The sequence below is a fragment of the Mus caroli genome, chromosome 2 (assembly GCF_900094665.2).
Source record: "Mus caroli chromosome 2, CAROLI_EIJ_v1.1, whole genome shotgun sequence".
NCBI lineage: Eukaryota > Metazoa > Chordata > Mammalia > Rodentia > Muridae > Mus > Mus caroli.
The window spans coordinates 22,376,666-22,397,907 of NC_034571.1; the positions used below are offsets into that span (position 1 = coordinate 22,376,666).

The following is a 21,242-nucleotide window of genomic DNA, read 5'->3' on the forward strand; positions in this document are numbered from 1 at the left end:
ATAGAGACCTCTACTGGTTGGCAGATCAAGATCTGGGTAGTTGACACCCAGCTTGTGTCATCCAGCCCTTGGACCCCGGCTAACCCCACAGTCCCTCCCAGACTCTAGGGTTGACCCTGACCTCTGACTTCAGCCACTCACCTGTGTAGCCTGGTTCGCAGGCACATTCGTAGCCATCAATCTTGTCCAGACAGGTGCCAGAGTCACAGGGGTTGCTGGCGCAGTCATCTAGGTTGATCTCACAGTTGGGCCCTAGGGGCAGCGTGACATGTGGTCAGCTTCCAAGCCTGGCCTCACCCTTTTCCACCCACTGCCAGCTCCGGCCAGTCACCTGTGGTTCCCTTGAGGCATAAGCAGAGGTAGGAGTTGTCACGGTCCTGGCAGGTGCCCCCATGGCGGCACGGTTGGCTGTGGCACTCATTGATGTTGGTCTCACAGTGATGGCCTGTGTAGCCTGGCTGGCACAGGCAGGTAAAGGTGGCCACACCATCCTTACAGATACCATAGTGACAGGGGTCAGGGTCACACTCGTCAATGTCCACTTCGCAGTGGGTCCCCGTGTAACCTAGATGGCAGGAAAGGTGGGCATTAGTAAGCTTCAGGGCCAGTTACTCCCTCAACACTTAGTTGGCCACACCTTGGCAAACCACCGAACAGGCCCAGGATCACTGCCTGGTCACTGATGGATGTGGGGTATCACATACCCCGGGATGTTCTCATCACTCCTGCCTGGAGTCCAAGCGGAGCTAAGTTCCTGACTCTCAGATTATATGGCCCCAAACTAAGGCCTCCCCAGTTTCCTGTCCCCTTCTTAGCATTATCTAGCCTCAAGAGTTCCCTCCCCCAGATCCTGCCCTGCCTCTTGTACCTTCTGTACACACGCAGGTATAGGTGTTGGGCCCATCCAGGCACTTGGCGCCATTCTTGCATGGTGTGCTGGCACACTCATCCACATCATACTGGCACAGGTGCCCGTTGAAGCCTGTGGCCAGGGAAGATGAGATGATTATATCTGACAGTATCCTAACCCCTTGGTTTCTACCCACAAACCCTAGGTTGAATGTCTGCTCACATGGACTCCCTAGAGGGTACTTTGATAACAGGGGCCACTAACCTCCAGGTTTCAACCTGCCCTTATATCCTGCCCCTTGCACCCTGCCCCTCTAATCAGCTCCTTGTTTAGCACTGCTCAGTGGCTGCCTCCCTGGCCCAACAGAGGGGCCTTTTTCCTAAATAGACTCTGGTTGCTATGGTTACAGCTGCACTAGGCTGTGAATGGGACTCCCCTAGCTCAACGAAGTCTAGGATGGCTTATTTACATCTCAGAAGGCCCAAGGCCTGGTCCAGCCATGGAGTAGGCAAGAGACACCTTCCCAGGACTTTGGTCCCCTCTTCAGTTCCTCCAAGTCCTTCCCAGGCATATAGGTCAGATCCCCACATTATGTCCTTACTCTCATGACCATCAAGAAGAGGACAGAGCCAAGCAGGTGGACTCTCCTATCTCAGGAGCGCTGCAGTTCCTGTCCATCCTTCCCTCCTTTAGTAAAGGGTTTCCGGTGCCAGGTCCCCTATAGCGCCCACTGCTCACGTGGGCCTTTACCTTTTGAGGAAAGCCTGAAAACACCCTAGTCAACTCAAGTCCTCCCTCAAAGGAGTCTGGGAAGAGATCATGAGGATACGGGTCCTGTGGTAAGTAGGTGGCCTCACCTTTGGGGCACTGACATAGGAACTCATTGATCTTGTCCATGCAGTGGCCATTGTGCAGACAGGGGCTGCTGGCGCACTCATCCGTGTTGATTTCACAGTATACACCTTCATAACCTGTGGATGGGAGATGGCGAGATTGAGGACAGTGTTGGTAAGTCCTTCTAGAGCCCCAGCTGAAGACTTGGAAGAGAAATAGCCCTCCTCATACGGGCCTAGTGTGCCCACTGTGGTTCATGTCTATATCTGCTCTGAGTCTATGCACCCAACTCTGGGTACATTCTCCACTTTGTCCTGTTATCCTGGCCTCGGTTTCCCAGATGCTACCAACCATGACAGAAATGGTACTTGAAGCTATGCAGCCTTGACTCATTCCCCTGCTGCCTGCTCTTAGCGGCCCCCATGGTGGGAAATGGCATAAGACATACCTGGCATACATATGCATTGGAACTCCCCAATCTGGTCCAGGCAAGTGGCATCATTCTGACACGGGTTGGAGATGCACTCATTAACATCAATCTCACAGCGGGGTCCTGTGTAGCCCTGTAGACACTGGCACTCAAAAGAACCCAGTGTGTTGAGGCACTTGCCTGCGTGCTCACAAGGGTTGGCACCTGGTGAGAGAGGCACAGATGAGGGCTCATCTGGCCTTCCAGCCTCCCGACCACCCGCAATGCCCCAGCCCAGGCCATCAAAATGGTGGTTTTCCAGGACAGATCACATCCCGTATATGTGACAGACAGCCCGTTCCTGCTGCCTGTGCCACTGCATCTGCACCTACCCAGAGCACACTCATCCACGTCCTGGCTGCAGGCTGGCCCTGTGTACCCCGAGGGGCAGGTGCAGATGGCTTTGCCGTTGACAGGGTTGGTGTCACAGTTGGAGCCCTCGTTGCAGGGGTTGCTGATGCACGCATCGTTGAGGTGGCACAGCAGACCTAGACAAGGCAGCTGCGGTGAGTGGGCACTGCTCTTCCCTACCCTGGGATTAACAGGTTGTTGCAGCAGGGCCATCCTCACCCAACACCCTGGAATGAATCTCTCTGACTCACTCAAGCATCCCACAAAGTTCAGATCACCAGGATGCCTCTGTCCAGCAAGGGCATTACTGGGTCATTGCTGGAGGTGCCAAAGAGACACAGCTTTCTCTCTCCCCATCCCTTTCCTAAAACAGGGTCTCACATATTCCAGGCTGAACTCAAGTTTTCTATATAGCTAAAGATGGCCTTAACCTTTGGATCCACTCTTCCCTGGGTCTTGGCTTGACAGGCATGTGCCACTACCCACAGTTTATGTGGTCCTAGGGATTGAGTCCAATATCCTGTGCATGCTAGGCAGTCACTCTACCAACTGAGCTGCATTTCCAGCCCTGTATCTATATCTGAGCGAAGCTGGTTCCTCTGACCTCATACATGGCTCCCCAGGTGTTTCCACCAGGGGTGGTGAGCCAACCAAGTTTCCCTTCTCCAAGGACATTCCTGCACCGACTTACCTGTGCGCCCATGTGGACATTCGCAGTAGAAGGAAGCCACACGGTCATGGCAAGTGGCACCCTGGAAACAGGCGGCACTGGCACAGTCATCAATGTTCTCGCTGCAGTCCTCGCCAGTCCACCCATTGACACACACACAGTTGTAGCCACCGTGTGTGTTGTGGCAGGTTCCGCCATTCTGGCAGGCATTGGGCATGAGCTGACATTCGTCCACATCCTCTGTACAGTACTGACCTAGGAGGGGTCACAGGACCATCAACCTCAGCTACAAGATGAGCTCCCTGCTCTGGGCTGTGGGGCTGAAAGCCACTCTCTGCAGGAAGTCTTCCGAGATGACTTGTGCAGCCAGCACGTTACCCCATTCTCTAGCCCAAAGGGTTGGCATCTCATGGCTGACCTGGCTATCATTAACTAATAAGCCCCCTGAGGACAACCTTGTATTCATCCCTGGTAGCTTGCCCAGAATGCTAGCTCCTGTATGGCTCAGTGCTGGGGGCCTGACTCTGGATGCTAACTGCTAATAGCTCACAAGAACCATTTGATGCTGAGCTGTGCTGACTCCAGCTGGAAGCACAGAAGCTGCTGCCCCATGCTACCAGCCACCCTGGGTCTTGCAGTGTGGGCTTCCGTAGCGTGGAACAGAGTTCAGACCTTCCTACCACTCCGTTGTGTGCAGTTTTGTTAGTGGAAGGCTGCTGCCTACAAGTCCCATATACATACCTGTCCACTCCGGTGGGCAGCGGCAATTGTAGGTATTCACGCCGTCCACACAGGCACCTCCATTCTTGCAGTTGTTTCCTGGACAGTCATCCACATTTTCTTCACAGTTCTGTCCAGCAAAACCTGTGGGACAGGGGCCAGCAGGTTAGCCTGACCTTAGAAGTCTGCTGAGGAGCCTCGGGTGGGCTCTGCTATCTTCAGATTCTGGATGGACCTGCAATGTTCTGCTCTGAACAAGGCATCTATCTATCCTTCCATGGCATCCCTACTCCCGTGTCCAGAGGTGACAGCTCTTCTCTAGAAAGTCGCTATGTAAAGAGCTGACTTAACAGACAGGGATCCAGGAACATAGTGTCCTTGAAGGTTCTGCCACAAAACCACTAACAGAGTTTCAGAGGATTGCACACTATGGTTGTCTACACTGAATCAGTGGGGCAGCCACGAATACCTAAAACTACTGGAGCTACAAGTGGGGCTTGGGAGCACTAAGTTAGAAACCAGAGTGGTGGGATCCAGGCAGGCCTGCTCAGTCAGAACCTGTGATTTCCTCAGGGCACAGCCAGGGCAACCATCTCTCTTCTACAAGCCCATCTAGCCTGGGGCTGGGCCCCAAGGTGTGGCCTGCAGTGTGGCTTCCTGAGGGCCTGCTCAGCAGCTAGTTAGCTATTAATCTCCTCAACTCCTGCCGGTTCAATGATCAACCCAGAAAGGCGAGTCTGGCAACAGCCAAACTTGCAGCTGGTTACTAATTAACACCATCTCTGGGGATGCCTTTGAACCCCTCCTGCCCTTGGAGACCCCACCTGTCTGCCTCCTCCTCAAAGATGCCCCTCCATCCCACCATCTTGCACCACAGCAAGACGCTGGAGGCTTGGAAAAGGCTTATCTGGGTGTGGGAGGAACCAACTTAGAGTGCCCGCCCAGGGGTCAGCAAGACCAAATAGCTTGTCTCCCTGCCTGTGCGGAGATTTATTCTAGCACAGGGCACGCTTCCAAGAAGAAGCGAGCCTGGAGGGGCCCTGAGCAGGTGTAGAAGGATTTCACTGGGGGAGAGGAGAAGGGATCATAGGTCCTATGTGGAGCCTGGCCAAAGCCTTCTCTGCCTATACAGCATCCTCCAGGGAAACTGGGCTTGTGAGAGTGAGAGGATGGATATACAGGAGCCAGAGTCGTTTTAATTCCCAGTCAGCTCTCAGGCTTAAGTTCTGTCCCGATCTTAGTTCCTTATGTCCACCTTAGTTCATACATTCTTCAGGAAACCTGGTAAATAGCTACCTGGGAGCCCAAATGGTGGGTATAACTGTGCCCAGACTGGACTCCTTCAACAGCAATCTGGGTGGACAATTTTCACTTCTCCCTGCTCTGAAACTGCATGTCTCCACACAGCACAGGGTAGCGTGTGTTCCGTCTTCAGGGGTGACCCACCGGCTATGGTAAAGGGACCCCACCCAGCCCTTGCTTCCCTCCTGCCCACCTTCCAGCACTCTGAGTTGACCCACCCCATCCTGCCTAAGGTGGATTGGTGGCAGCTCCATTCACAAGCTCCTTGAACAAGGCTTTCTCCCAGTCTGCACGACAGACCCAGTCTAGCCTCTCAACACAGGTTCTAACAGCTGAGGTCTTAGGTGGCCACCAAGACAGAGCTGAACTCACAGCTCTGGGGCCCTCCTGAGCGTGAGGATCCTGTCCCAGCCCCCCCAGAGAGGCTGGGAAGCGTGTAGGCAGCTGTCGGCTAGCTCCGAGCTTGCCCAATGACTTTCAGGAAATGTATAAGCGAGTGTCTGCACGCAGTCTTGAGGCTGGCTCTGCAAGCTTGGGGCAGAAGGGAACTTCCCTTTTTCAGGGTGTAGGGTGGCCCCGGGGTTGCAAGGGGAGTGGTCCGAGGTCACCCCCCAGCAACCAAATCTATTCCTATTTCCTGAGCCCACTCCTCCTTCCTCTCAACGGCCTGGTATGTTGACCCACCCCACCCTTGCCAAAAGTGGATTGGCGGCAGCTCCAAGCTGCCTTAGATCACTGAGTTACCATCGTCAGAGCAGCAACAGAAAGGACTAGGGCTGTGCCTGCAGGCCCCACCCCTGCAGAGACATTAAGCACAGTGGGAAGAACACTGCAGAGGAAGTAATGAAAAAACGTGAGGCCCCTAAGGCCCTCAAGACCCTGTTATTCAATTACCATCCCCAGAGAAAGGGGAAACCCCAGGGACTGCCCATGACAGGGTGCTCCTGTAACATACAGAGAGTCACATGTGGATTCCAAACAGTTCATGAGCATCTGTAAAGGCAGGCTGGCTCCCTGCCCTAAAAGGCTCAGGGTTTTGACATGGTGGGTATTAGTTGGCTATGGGTCAGGGGAGGCCCAGCATGAAGAAAATACCAAGGGAAGGCAGAAAGAAGGCTTGGAGGTTATGCACCAAACTACCTGGGTCTCAGCAGATGGCCCAGACAGAAACAGACCTGTGTGGTGCCACTGAGAGTGTCCCCTCGCTTCTGGTATCCCTATCCTGACCTGCTCTTATACCACACCTAAGGCTCCATGGCTGCTGCCCTTCTCTAAGCTTCTTTTTGGGCTCCCTTCAAAGGGCATTGACTCTTTCTGCATCCCTCGGGCTTGACAGAAGAACACGCATGGGCATGGACAACCAGGCTAGATGCCAGCATACTGAGATGGAACCTACCTGGCAAGCAGGCACACTCGTGGGTGGTGTCCCCTGTAGGGCGGCAGGTGCCTCCATTCTGGCAGGGTGAGGGGCTGCAGGGCACGTAGGGCAGTTCACAGTGGGGACCAGTATGGGTGGCACGGCAGGCACAGCGATAGGAGCCGATCTCATTGTGGCAGGTGCCTCCATGGCGGCACAGCCCAGGGTTCTGGCTGCACTCATTAACATCTTGCCTGCAGGTGGGGCCATGGAAGCCAGGCGGGCAGCGACAGATGTATGAAGACTCAAAGGGCAGGCACTGGCCACCATTGGCACAGGGGTTGGAGGCACAGGGGTCGGCCTGCTGACATGATTTTCCTGGGAGGCAGAGAAGAGGGTCAGCTGTTGCCAGGGCCTCCCTGTGAACCCATGACAGATTTGGACATCATGGAGGTACCAACCAGGGATAGATCTAAAGTGTTATCTTCATGATGCTCAGTACCTGTTGCAGAATGTGGCCATCTTTCTGCATACAGAGGACTGGAAGTCATAAGAGACTAAGTGACTGCTCAAGGACAGAAAGTAGGAATGGCAGTCTAAAATTTGTGCCTAGCTGTCTCCTGGACCCCACATAGAGAAGCAATGGCAACTTGAGGCACCCTGACAAGGAGATGGTAAGACCAGGGCTACATGAGGACTCATTCTTTACGCACAGAAACAGTGAGGGGTTGGGGTCCTGGAACAGGGCAGCCAAAAATCAGATAGTTTGGGGTTGAAAAGGAACAGAGTTCCCGAGGAATCCCCAAGATTTTTCTGGATAGTAGATCACAGCTTAACTCTGATCCAGGAGAGGATCAAGTTTAGTGAACCAGAGTATGTCAAGTCAACAAGGATAGGGTAGGCCCAGGGCTAAGGGCCCCAGCCATGAAGTTCACAACCTCCTATAGCCCTTACCTGACCACCCTGGTGGGCAGCGGCACTTGTACTCTGTGAGAGTGAGCAGGTCACAGGTGCCCCCATTGCGGCAGGGGTTGGCCAGGCAGGCGTTGTCCAGAGGTGTCAGGCAGAGGGGCCCAGAGAAACCCAGGGGACAGCTGCAGGCATAATCCACAGTGCCACCATGGTCCACAACGTGGCACGTTCCAGCATTCTTACACGGTGTGCTGAGGCAAGGATTGGAGTCCTGGCATCGTTGGCCCACAAAGGCTCCGCTGCAGCTGTTGACAGACATGTAGGGCAGTCAGCTCCCCGCCCTCGTCTCTCATGGCCACAGGCTACCCGACCTTGGCCAGTGGGTGCAACTGGAATCAGGCTCTAGAATGGAGGTACAGTGGCTGCTTGCTGGGCAGAGGTTTCTGGGATGACGTAAACTCTAGAGCATGCCATGGAGGCGCTCACTTTAAAGGGGTTACTTTCACATACTAAGTGAACCTCACCTCAATAAAAAAGAAATAATAATGACTGTTAATTGGGGCCAGGCTAGAGACAAGACCAGCCTGAATTTCAAACCAGGCAGATTTCAAACCCGGGTCTACACTCCGCAGTGAGCCATGGAGAAGGGGCCCTACAGGAGCAGCAGAGCCCCCTCCCCCCAGCCCTGTGGGGGGATGTCGACATGGACTCTGTGAAACTCTCATTTAGGAGGCTGGTCTGCTTGTCTCTCCCAGCTTCTGTCATGAATATGCATCATCTGGGTAATAAAAGAGTTCACGGTTCCTTCCACTTTCAAACATCAATAGCACAGTGGACGCGGGAAGCAGAGCAGACTGGAGGCTGTGTGTGCTTTCTCTCTCTTCAGTTCCTGCCCTGTAGCAAGGGGACTATGCCAGGATGCAGGCTGCTGCCCACTCTCTACAACTCCAACTCTCAGACACAGGTTCTTCATATCATACCCCCAACCAAAATGGCACCCCCTCAGGGACAACTAAAACCTCCAGACACAAGTTCTCTGTACCACACATTCTGTATCAGTGGCATCAGCACCGTCCTCTGAGGACATGATTCACTGAAGGACAGAGGCTGAAAGCCTGACCCACCTCCAGACAGGTGAGGGGTTTCCCATCTCCAGGCTTAGATTTGCTGGTTCCCTACCGGGACAAGCTCAAGGTGTGCCACTGCCCCAGCCTCAAGTAGCCTCCTCAGCCACCTGTCTGCCTAGCTCCCAGAGCTTGGGCCATAAACCCCTGACCCCACTCTTGCCCCACCTCTTGGCCCCACACTCCCACAGAAGGCTCTGGGAGCCGCCAAGCCAAGCTCTTCCCAGAGGCAAAGGCTCTGAGGCAGAACGTGCTAGCTGACAGGGCAGCCCCCATGGCAGGGTCACAGCCAGGTGCTGGCTACACACAGCCCATCCTGATTTCCAGAGCCTGCTCACTGGCATGCAGACTGCCCCTTGACTACCCCCCACCCCCACCCTCCGCCAAGCACCCCAAGCTTTGGCTGTAACTTGCCTCAATCCCTACCTCCAGCCAACCAGTTAGTCCCCACTTGCTCCTGAACAGCTATTTATAATCAACCCCACCCCCCACCCCGTGTGAGAGTGGCCCCAGGAGAGGCCTCCCCACTAAGAGGCAGCATGGGGTCTGGGGTCAGGTATCTCAGCAGAAGTACTGGGGGACATCTGTCCTCTCTGAAGCCTTTCATCTGTGTCTACCGCTTGGGTATGGAAGACACAAAATGGCCACTCTGGTGACCATCTGTTGTCAGAAGCCAAAAGTCTCAAACCAACTGGCTCAGAGAAAACAAATCACAACCCCACTCCCCGGGGAGTTAACGCAAGCCTTTGCAATGGTTCCTGTCCAGCATGGGAAGTGTGTGTTTGGGGTGGGGGGTGGGGTGGGGATGGGGGACATCTGGCTCCTCCTGCATGGGGGGGTAGCCTTGGAGGGCTCCTCCCCACTAGTATGGCCAGCCACTGAGATCCACACCTGCTTCTCTGGGGGCACCTAGGCTCTGGTAGAATCTACCTTGGGGAGGCTGGGAGGCAGTCTTTGCCTTTCTACTCATGGATCCAGTTACTAGCCTGCTGGAGAGGCTGCTGGGAGCCTGGGATCTGCCCGCTGAGGCTGGCCCCTAGAAGCAGCCCTCCTCTCCGGATCAATGCCTCTTTGTCAAGCAGGGTTGGCCTCAGCCCACTTGGAGAAAAGGTTTTTTTTTTTCTTTCCCAGCCATTGGTGAAGTCACGGGGGAGGGAGTGTTAAGGGACAGAGGGAGCCTCATCTTCAAAGCCAAATGGAACTGCTGCCGTCCACCCATTCCTGCAGGCTAAGGGGGTGGGGGGAGCTCTAGGCCAGTGAGACTGAGGCTCCAAGAGGCGGGAAGATTTCCCTGGGAGGGAAAAATGGGGCAAGCCTGATGCTAGGTCTCCAGTCCTTAAGCAACCCCCTGCTAGGTCTCTTAGGGTAAAGACACTGAATGTAACCAAAGTCTCCAAGCTTGCTCACATTCCTCTTCCCCTCCGGCCATGGGCTGTGTTCCCTATAGCACCCTGAATAAGAACCACAGTGAGAGACTGGGGAACCCGCCTAGATGGGATGCACACTTGCCAACACTGCTGTGTTCTACTGGACCAGCAAGGGGGAAAATATGGCCAATAAATCAGGCGCCGGCAGCGTGGACAAAGGGCAGCAGGGAGCAGGTGCATCTGTGGAGGGGACAGCTGCCCCTGCTGGGCGAGGCCAGACGCCAACACCAGCGGGTGGGGCAGGAGCTGGGAAGCTGGTGGCCAGGGACACTCCTCCGTGGGGGAATGTGGTGGCTGAGAAGGCCCATTGTCCACCCCACTGCCACCCTGGGCTTGGGGACACCATAGCGCAGGCATGTTGCTTAGTTGGGCCCACCACCATGGCTGAGGCCACCATCCACCACCAGCATTCCATAGCTGGAGGGCCAGCAGGGCCACTTGGATGGGATCATCCCTCAGATGCCTGGAGCCAAGTGGCAGGGTCTAGGTCTAGGGCAGGGGGCTGGCAGACAGACAACAACAGCTCAAAAGCCCTTCTCCTCTGTCTATAGCCTACCTGTCTGACCTCTGAACACCTGGCCATGTGCTCTCTCACAGCATTCAAATGTCCCTAAGAAGGGACATTTAGGCCACAGCTGGGCTACAGCCATGGCCACAAACCCCCAGTATCAGTGGATGTGAGCAACATAGAGGCATGGAAGCCCTACATGGGAAGCCCCACTCACTGGGCAGTCCCCGAACACCAACCAGAGCCACCCCGAGTGACCCAGGATGTCCTCTGCTTCCTGAGTCACCTCTTGTCTAGGTAGGGAAAGACCCTCCTAGAACTGGAAGGTGGGACTTGTTTAGGATGAGAGCCCGAGCCATCAACAAGACGAGAACCACTTGGGTTCTGCAACGCTCTCCTCCGGCGGCCTCCACAGTGGGAACCCAGCCATGGCAGGTGTGCCCTCCCCTTACTTCCTTCTTAGGGCTCCTTTAGGGCACCTACTTCTCCACTTTGCCTCTTCTGCACCACATACTCCATTGCCTGGGGTGTGACCTGTCCCACTGTGGCTGGCTGCAGGTGAGTATCAGGCAGGCTGGGGCCCTGGGAAGGGGTGGCTTCTGCAGACGTAGAGGAGTACAAATGGCCCCTGTGCCTGTCATCCCACAACTGCTGCCTGGGCTTTGTTGGCGGCTTCAGCATTTCCACTGTGCTGACTCCCACCTCCCTGGCAGCGCCACTCCATGGAAATGTGACTCCCCAAAGCATCCAGAGGCAGATGTTGCTGTGGCCTCTCACCCGGGACTAATTCTAAAGTGCTGTTTTCCTTTCTAAACTACATGGCCATCTGCCACCCCCAGGGGACAGATGACAGCTCTCTCCACCCCAAAATGAGGAGGGGGCAGAGGGACTATAGTGGGAGTTCCTTAGCTCCTGCCCTTGGTGGGTTTATGGCCGAGTAGGGCTGGGGAAAGGAATAGGTTTACTAAACTTGAGATAGCTGGGGTGGGGAGGGGGTAGGGTGGGTTGTCAACACTGGAGCCCCTTCATTGGCTTCCCAGAACCCAGTGGCCAGAAGAAGACCTTGTGAGAGAAGGCACTTTCAGAAGGGACACGTCTTGTAGGACCCTCCCAGCTCCACTGCTTTAACTGCTACATGGTGAAATGGAACTCTCAGTTTTGCAAGAAAGCTCTCTCTCTCTCTCTCTCTCTCTCTCTCTCTCTCTCTCTGTGTGTGTGTGTGTGTGTGTGTGTGTGTGTGTGTGTGTCTATCCTGAGGGGGGAGGTTGAAGAGAGGCCCTTGCAGCAGGCACCAGCAGATCCAAGGTGCTAAGGGACTCTCACTCTGAGCATGGCTGGGTTTGAGTCACAAAAGTACAGTCCCATCCCTCAAGAGATGGACTCATTGCACAGGTAAAAGCCCCCATCTGAGGACTGGAGGCACCACAGGCCCCCATCTGAGCATCAAGGCTCTTGCTTATTCTTCTCTGTGACCAGGGGCCTGCACTGAGGCATCTGAGCTCCTAGGGCCCAGAGGCAGATGGTGGCTCAGTGCATGACTGCATACCTCAGGTCCCCAGCACCACTGAGAGTGATGGCACCAGGTGATGGTGGTGGAGGGAGCCCCTGCCTTCTTTAGTCTGCTCGACCTGTGTCTGCAGCCACCCAAGTATAGCCGAAGCCCTTGCTCTGCAAGCTCCCACTCAACAAGTGGTGACCATTCTCTTGTACCCAAGGGATGGTTCGATGCAGATCGCTACCCCAGCCTGATTTTGTTCTGTTCAGTAAAAATACAGTAAAGCTTGCTGCCTGCCACCAACCTTCGCACAATGGGTCCAAAACCAGGGCTACCTCTCACTCAAAGCCCACCTTGTGGGATTTTCACAGGGTCAACAAACCCAGCCCCATCCAGGGCAAAGGCTTCTGGGGGAGGGGGGAGGCAGGAGAGAGGTTCTGGGACCTCGGCCCTGGGACCTGAGCAGAGACTAGCCCAAGCCCCCTAAATTCTGGTGCCTCGATGAAGGAAGGTGCTTACAGCAGGCTGAGTGACTCCCTGGTGTCCTCCCTGGTTCAGAACCGTTAATTCAAGTCCAAGAGACAGGGGACCCCTACAGACCACAGTTCCATTCCTGCTCTTCCTCACACAACTCAAGGCAAAGAGCGTCAAGTGCCTAGCTCTCCTGCTAAACCTGCCTGGATCCAAACACTTGCCTGAAGGTCATTTAGAACATTGGGTGAACATAGCCCTCTTCAACCTCTCGGTCTCCTGTCTTCATACCCCAACCCAGTTTCCTGCCTCACTGTGGATAGATGTGCACAAGCACGTGGGTAGCTGCCAGCATCGTTCCCAGAGGGCACAGCAACACTGCTGCTTACAGCCAGCATCAGTGCCTCACCTGCGCCAGCAGGGAAGGCAGGCAGGAATAACAGAACTGTGTTCTCCTCCCAGCCTTAGGGACCCTGGCTCCCAGAGTGGCAGGAAGCTGAGAAGACAGCCAGCACTGTGGAAGGTGGACCAAACATCAACTGCTGGTCAGAATGGGACAGCAGTGGCCAGAGCAGGAACGTGGGTCACACTAGGGCAGGTGTAGCATGTTGACAGGTGGCTGCAGGGCTGGCCAGGATTGAAGCCAGGGTCCAGCTTTCCAGCTCAAAGAACCACTCCCAGCACACTCAGCTCTTTTGTCTTCAAATCTTTCCCCACAGTTGCATCCTTGGGTGGTTTAAAATACGCTGAAAAAGGAAGCTCAGGAAAAGCGCAGGCTTCCTGGCCTGGCTCAGGGAAGCCCTTTGTGTGGGAGACAGTTGAAGTTGGAGCCTGCCCTCCAGGGAAGCCACCTTTTCCCACTACAGGGAAAACAATACCCCCCTCCAGGCTGCTGCCGGTGAAGGCCCCTCTGAGGGGGCAAAAAGGCTCTTGGGGGTGGGGGTGGCATTAAACAATTTCCTGAAGTTGGTCTGTGGGAAGTGGTGACCCACGGGAGCAGGGGTGGGAGACTCCACCCAGTGTGCCCCTTCCACCATTGGTGAAAGCACCATCCAGCAAACTAGGGTCACCAGGAAGCAGGGGTCACTGCTAGGGTGTGAAAAACACCTGCTTAAGCTCCTGCCTCCACTAGGGACAGTTTCCTGCTTGATCATCCCAAAACACAGACAGTCCCAAGCTGCAAACAAGGCTGGGAATGTGTCTTCCCACATTCCACTCCACAATGCCTGCCAGCCACTCTGAGTGGTCCCTGGGACTCATGCGGACAAACCTCTGTGTGTGCAGCAGTACCAAGGAAGGCTAGAAACAGTGGACAACGACAGGCCACTCTGGAACTTAGCCCTGGCCCTGAAGCTGCTCCCACTAAGCAGAGGGAAAAGCTTTGTCCAGAGAGAGATGAAGCCAGAGGCCCCAAACTGAGATCTGCAACAAAGCACCTGTCCATCCATCGCTGCTTCCCCAAGTAACTGTGAAGATGGTGAGAGGGAGCTATCCAGAGACGACTCTGCCCCCCCCCCCACCCCCCACCCCCTGCCCATCAAAGTTCAAAAGAGAAGACATGCTCCTACCTGGCTAAACTGGCCCTTGGATGCCAGACCTCACTAGACTCTTACTACAGTCCTGGAGGTGGACTAGGCCCATTTTACAGATGGGAAGACAGAGGCTTAGCAGGCTTTGCATACACATTCCAGATTCTGTAGTGCTTAATTCCTGCCACCCACAGAGGAACAGCCTTGGTTCAGAGAACAGTCACAGGCAAGACAGAGTAGCAGAGGCTCCCTGGGAAATGTGAGAAGTCCCATGTATCCCAAACTGCCTCATCTCTTTGGTTATCTGATCTGGGGGTAGGGGGGTGGGGGGGTGTAAAGGCACACACAATGGGGGAGTTTGGCTGAAACAAAACTCCTAGGAAGGGGGCAGGGTTCTTAGTGAGGGACCCAGAACTGGGAAGCCCCTGCCACTGACTGCAAGGGAAACCTCAAAACTCTCAGCTTCACCAAACCCCTCAAGACCCTCCTAGCGGCTGGTCACCTGCCACCGCCCCAGTGGCTATCCTTTCCAGTTGGTGGCACTGAAGATGTGCTGATGAAGCCTATGTCCAGCTACCCACTGGGGCAGAGCCACACTGGCTGCTGGGCAGACAAAGTGACACAGATCTTGGCTGCATTCTTCCAGGGCCCTCTAGGAAACCCGCTTTCAGAGAATTCTTTGAATGACTTGCTGAAGTGAAGACTGCAACTTTGGTGGGGGGACCCCAGAGGTCGCTCCACTCCTCAAAACTCAGCAGTCCCTACTCCAACCAAATGTCTTCCAACAAGGAAGACGTCCCCTGCTTGGGAGGTCTCCATACCGCAGCAGATAGGTAGGTCCCATCCCAATAATGGTCACAAATTGTCTCACAGTGTACTGGCCATCCATGAGACTCTTCTGTTCTGCCTTAGGACACAGGAAAGATGAGAAGAGGAGAGCCAGTTGAATGTACCCTGCTCTAGAAGGGGTCCAGGGAGGTGCTCTGGGGAGGGAGCTGTATAGGACCCAGGGTGTCCCAGGCCAGTGAGTCTAGGACAAGCTCAAAACTTGCAGGTCCTGGCCCCTCTGCCCCGTGGACACTGATGTCCCATGCTTGGCCTCTTTTCAAGTATCACTTCACTGGCATCCTGGTGCCCTCTCCAGTCCTTAGCTGAGACTGAGCACAATGAAAAGGACACACCCCATCAGGTCTGAGCTGCCCAAGGTCAGTCGGGCACCTTCTGCAGCCTCATGGTAACACACATGGCTCTCAAAGTGAGACCCCCCCAAAACAAATGAAGCCCATATACCAGCAGTAAGGCCAGCCAGCACCTTTAGCTACAGTGGCCCATGGGATCCTCTATTCACCCCAAGGATATGGGTCCTGTCATATGAAGAGGAAGTGTGAGACTAGTTGCAGCCCCAGCTCTGGAGGAAGGAAGTATCCTTTATCTGAGCTTTGACTACTGGAACAGGGGGTTAGACGGGAAACAAGCCTGGCTCAATGGCCAAGCATGAGTATACTGTGAGGAAGGGGGATCCTGCCTTCACTGTGGCCTCTTAGAAACCTGGGGCTACCCACCTGCCCCCACGTCTGTCCCAGTCCATCTCACCAGACCAGCTTAGCCCAGAGTAGGCCAGACTCTGAGCCATGAAGTTAGGATGCAGTCACAGCCTGACCTGTCACATCACTGTTCCACAAATCAGTGCCCCACCTGGTTTCCACTATCAGGCCCTGAGACAGAGCTGAGGTCATCCTCGTCTGACCCTCAGAAGAGGAAGGAAGGAAGGAAAGCCCCACCTCGCAGGATCAACCTCTAGAAGCCATGAGCAAGCAGAGCCGAGAAGAACCAGAAGGCCAGGCACAAAGGCAGCATCTGCCCCTACCCCAGCCACCAGGCACATACACTGGAAGCCCCATTCCCCACAACCCCCCAACCTCTCATTTCCAGTAACTGTGCTGTTTCCGCTCACTCAGAACTGAAACAGAGAGGAAATGGTGGGAGGCGGAGCTGCTGCCACTCAGACCTGAGCGATCTTTCCAGCCTTTACCACCCACATTCCTCCCCATGCAGAGCAATGGCCCTGGGAGCCTGGAGAGAGCAAGTCAGATCCCAGTGTAAGCAGCCTCCTCCCCAGGTGCCTCCTCCCCAGGTCCCTCCGGGATCTGGTCTACAGTAGGGGATGCTGTGCACCAAGAACTCCACTTGCAAATCTACTTTTAAAGTAAGGACACTGGCACACTGGCTCCGCTGGTAAAATGTCTGCTGAGCAAGCTGGAGGACCTAGAGTCAGTCCTCAGCACCCACGTGAGCCAGGAATAGCAGCACATATTTGTCATCGTAGTGCCGGAGGTGGACATAGGAGGACCCTTGGAACTCACTAGCCAGCCACTCTAGCTGAAGCAGTGAGTGCCAGGTTCTGTGAGCCACCCTGTTATAAAAAATAAGATGGGGTGCAAAAGAAGACATCCAGTGTTGACCTTTGGCCTCTACACACACACCAATATACAAGTATACAGACATGAACACACCTACACAAACACACACAAAATATTGACTCAATAGGCAAAGTACCTGCTGTGTAAGTACAAGGACCTGAGTTCAAACCTCTGGAAGGAACCCAGGTAAAACTCTGGCATGTTGGCATGTACCCCAGCCTTCCAGAAGAGAAGACAGGAAAAGGATCCCTGAAGCCCAGTGGCTGGCTGGCTAGCTGAATTGGCAGCTTGAGGGTCAGTGAGATACTCTACCACAAAAGATGAAGGTGGAGCATGTGGAGGGAAGAAAGCCACTGTCAACCTTGCTTCCTCCCCTTCCCACGCACCTTCCATGCATGTACGTACACACACACACACACACACACACACACACACACACACACACACGCTTCTAGGCCGTGGGAAAACCTGCTTCAGGGAGCAGGCTGCCGCCCAGCTTTCTTCCTGAACTTGATTAAACACAGATGTTTCTCTAGGAAAGTCAGTGGCTTCCATGCAGCCTGCGGCTCCCCGGCCTCCCTGTGGCTGGGCTGTGATTCATACAGGGTGACCCACATGTGGTGTTAAGGCAGCAGGGTGACCCAGAGCCAAGCTATGGCCTCAGTGCCTGGGTATCATCTTAAAAGAAGGACAGTCCTTTGTCCTCCAGCTCAGGTCTAAGAACTCTCAAGAAGTGGGTAGGCATAGCCACTTCTCAAAATCCTCAGCTGACTGCACAGAGAAAATTGCTCACACAAGACTGACAGTCCATGTGGCAGGACCTGCCTCCCCAGGCCTGTGCTGGAGCTTGGGTCAGGCTGGCCTCTGGCACTACCTGTGGGAGAATTTGTTCAGCAAATTAGCAGCATCAACAGATGACAGGGGGCTCATTTACCTAGTTCAGAAGGGTAGCTCTCCAAGCACGTCAGTTGCATAGGGACACCAAGCCAGGTGACAGGATGAACCAACACAAGCCCAATGACCACTCCTCTTATCTGCCTGTTAGAGCAAGGCTGGAAACAGCATTTGGCCGTATTCTATAACTGGAGACAGTTATTCCTCCCCGTGCCTCAGCACTGGATATAACTCACCAGGTGAGGACCAATCAAAGGAACTAAAGGGGGAGGGGCAGGCAGGAGGAGGAGACTTAGCCTGGCTAATTCACTCTGGAGTGTAAATGACAGGAGCACAGGGTAAAGTTGGGAGGCCTTCTACCCAGAGCACTTCAGTCCAGGGTAGTGCACTGCAACAAAAAGGCACAGTCTAGGGGCTGGAAAGATGACTCAGTGGTTAAGAGCTCTTCCAGAGGACCCAGGTTCGATTCCCAGCACCCACATGGCGGTTCACCACTGTCTGTAACTCCAGCTCCAGAAAACCCAACACCCTCACACAGACACACACATGCAGACAACATCAATCCTCACAAAACGAAAAAGAGAGCAATAATCAAGGGAATAAAAGGCCTGGGCTAGAGGTGAGGTCCCTGGGAAAGGGGCTAGTCCTAGAATCCTGAAGATCTCAGGAACACTGAGAAAGCAGCCCCTACAGACCAAGTCCATCCAGCCATCCCTACCCCTTCCGCTAGGGACAGCTGTGTTGTTGGCTAGGGAGACAGTTCTGCAAGAGATAGTACATCCCTCTGAGCATCAGAGGCAACTGAAGGATACTCTCTGCCTCTAAGGTAAGGGCTGGGTTCTCTCATCTCCCAGAGCTTGGTGCCCCTCCCAAGGAACAGCCTGTGGCTACTCATAGACTGGCATACCTGTTCAAATTTCCTAGTCTGTGGAAGGAAAATCACAGCACAAGCCTATGAAAGACAGGGCCAAAGCTTCCCTCCCCACTGACCCTATACATTACTCCTGCTGGCTAAGGCTCCCTGTCTGTCCTCATCCAGGCTGCTGTAGATGTCACCCTGTAGTGGGCCTCATGCCCCAGGACACTCAGACACACGGTTCCTCAAGCTTCACTCTGTGGAGACTAAGGCTGACTCCAGCAGCCCATCTTCCCTAGTTTTCCATCTCCTCATAGCTGGGTGTCTAGGTGGGTTGGCTGCCTTGCCGGCCCTAGATCGTGGGCTCCAAAGCATACAAAGCCCTCAGCAAAAATCCTCTGCTTCCATTGTCCTGTACCGGGCACAAAGACTCCACTAGCTCTTCCTTCAGGTTGTAAAAGGCCAAGAGGCAAGATGGCCGTTGGAAGGCAAGACAAGGACAGCTGGCTATGAGTCTGCCATGGGCACTGGGCACTGTAAAGGCCTTGGGCACATTATCAGTGACCAACATGAGAGCACATCAGGTCCCAATTAAGGGGCATTCTCAGCGGGCAGCACGAGCCCAGAGATGAACATTCTGGCCACTTGGTGCTGCTGTCAGGACTCAGAACAGGGCTCATCCTGATGGCGCCACGAGTTGGAAATGATCCTAACAGGAGTGCAGAGCTGGCACCCACAGTGGCACTGTGAGACCCTGACATCATCCGTGCTCAGAAAGCAGCACTCAATGGCCACAGACTGGGTAACTCCATTCACAGGAAATGGAACAGCAAAGGCTCAGGGACAGAGGGCAGCTCAGTGGCTGCCAGGGAGGGGAGGGGGTGATAAGCAGCTGCCTTTGGGCTGATTAAGGAGTCTGGAACTGGATAGGTGGGCAGGTTGTGCAATCCATGCCTCTATTAAGTACACTGCATTGTGCACTTTCCATGGCTCAAATGGCATAGTTTACAAAGTGTGTAATCTACCACCCAAAAGCCCCATCTCCCAAATCAGTCCTCAGAATCCTGGTCTCTGGTACAGCTAGAGAGGATGGGGTAAGGCCACAGAAAAGACATCCACTGCTCTCCCACCTTGCCAATCACTCCCCTCTCCAGTAGGTGAGGTGTCCCCATCCTGAGGCCAAAATATGCCCCAGCTCGAAGAACTGGCCCTACCACATAGATAGTCCTAGGAGCTGCTACCTCCAAAAGCAGCCACTCTTAACACCTGTAGGTTATCCCTCAGCCCAGTCTAGATATAGTAGAAAGGAGGTTCCGGTGCCCTCTCATGCTCAAAGGGTAAACTGAGACTGGAGTACTGCTCATCACAACCAGCTGGTCCATGTCTTCCAGTCAGCAGGTGCCAGGGTGTGCCCTGCCTGGGAAACAAGGGGGATCAGACACGTCCTGACCTAGTCACAACGATGCCCTGAAGCTAGCCGCTCGTTAAAGCTGGTGATTCCCTCTCAGCCTCTGGGAAAGGTCTGGAAAGTTCTGGATACGCCTGCACATGAAGGTGAAAGCTGATGCAAGCGGCCCTTGGGTCCCCCACCCTCCAGCCTCTTCACCCTTAGCCTCAGTTTTTCCCACCTATAAACTGGAGATGAAACAAGCAGGGTGGGCCAAGCCCTCTGGGAAAACCCAGCCCTCTGCCACCAAGTTTGCAGAGCTGATCACAGTCCTGCGAGAGCTGCTGCCTTCATGTTTTTCAGGAAAGCAAATGTGGATGCCACTTGACAACAAAGCCACATCCTCTCACTATTTAGAGATGACACATGAAATACCCTCCCCACACAAGAGAGCCCAACCCCTCAGCCCAGCCTGCTGCCCTCTGGGCCCTGTCTGACCATGATATCTAGTACCCCACCACAGGGGCCAGGAGTAAGTGCCAAAACCATCTTCCCCAGTGGAGCTTCCATCTTTGACCCTGGGCATGAAACCTTGTGGTGACCCCTCTTCTACCACCCAGCTTCTGGGGATCCCAGTAGCCACTCTGGTTATCTGCATCCTTCGTTGCTCCTTGAAACAGGGTTCTCCTGTCTGCTCTACCCCACCCTCTTCCTGCTGAGGTCACAGCTTGTGCTTGGTCTCTCTCCTTTAGCATTATTATTATTCCTTCAATGGAAAAACTGTTGGCTGCTGGCCAGAGGCAGGGCTGCCCACAGAGAGACACTCTCCTTCACGGAACACTCCGCCTCTGCTCAGGTGTTCTGGTGCCTGGACATCTCCCCACAGGTTCCGTGACACGTCAAGTTGTGAGGCTGGTTTTTTTTTTTTTTTTTAACCTGTTTTTCTAACCTCATGTCCTTGAAGGCCAGACATGGCACTGCACAGACAGGCAAGCCTGGGACAGCCTTGGCTCTCCTACTGGGTTGGATGGGACCAACCCACGATGGCGTGTGACTCAATGGAACAGTAGTAGGGCCAGGAGATGGAAGACACAGAACGTTCTGTTGGGTCCCTCCTCAGTCCACCAATCACTTCCGGCCTCACCACGAGGGCAGGAAGTGATAGGTCAGGGATGTGGCTATAACACATACTCTGGAGGGAGGGAGGAAAGGGCATCAGCTGAAACATTCCGTGGCCAAGCATGGCTGAGTTCTCTCCCTGTGCCTGATCCTGGCTGATCTGCTGAGAGCCCTGTCAGGCCATGGTGGGGCAGGTCTACCATGTATGTAGATGTCACATACATGCTGGATGACGCTCACTCCTGAGTACAGTCCAGTTCTAGGCTATATCTGGAGTGGAACGCAGAGCACAGCCATTGCTTTAAAGTGTCCGAGGGGCCAGTGAGATGGCTCAGAGAGGAAAGACAAGAACTACACAAGCCTGACGACCTGATTTGGATCCCCAGACCTCTCACTAGGAGAGAACTGACTCACAGAAGTTGTCCTCGGACTTCCATACATACGCCTGTTCTGAGTGCACAGACACAGAAATTCCAAAAAAGGAAACTGAAAGAGTTGACAACGACAGCCACGTCCCAGGCTAAAATCCTCAGCTCCAGCCAGCTCG

The 21,242-nt window shown here is 54.4% G+C and overlaps 1 protein-coding gene across 1 annotated transcript in view; it reads right to left on the reverse strand.

The window, feature by feature from the left end:
* Positions 1 to 21,242, reverse strand: part of Notch1 (notch receptor 1) — a 46,006-nt gene that overhangs the window by 19,847 nt on the left and 4,917 nt on the right. Inside the window, exons 3-12 of the mRNA XM_021181098.1 lie at positions 7,508 to 7,770; positions 6,593 to 6,931; positions 3,916 to 4,038; positions 3,196 to 3,429; positions 2,486 to 2,641; positions 2,133 to 2,318; positions 1,708 to 1,821; positions 869 to 982; positions 332 to 565; positions 142 to 252 (exon numbers count right to left, since the gene is read on the reverse strand). Coding sequence (XP_021036757.1) covers positions 142 to 252; positions 332 to 565; positions 869 to 982; positions 1,708 to 1,821; positions 2,133 to 2,318; positions 2,486 to 2,641; positions 3,196 to 3,429; positions 3,916 to 4,038; positions 6,593 to 6,931; positions 7,508 to 7,770 — 1,874 coding nt within the window. The remainder of the gene's footprint in view (positions 1 to 141; positions 253 to 331; positions 566 to 868; positions 983 to 1,707; positions 1,822 to 2,132; positions 2,319 to 2,485; positions 2,642 to 3,195; positions 3,430 to 3,915; positions 4,039 to 6,592; positions 6,932 to 7,507; positions 7,771 to 21,242) is intronic.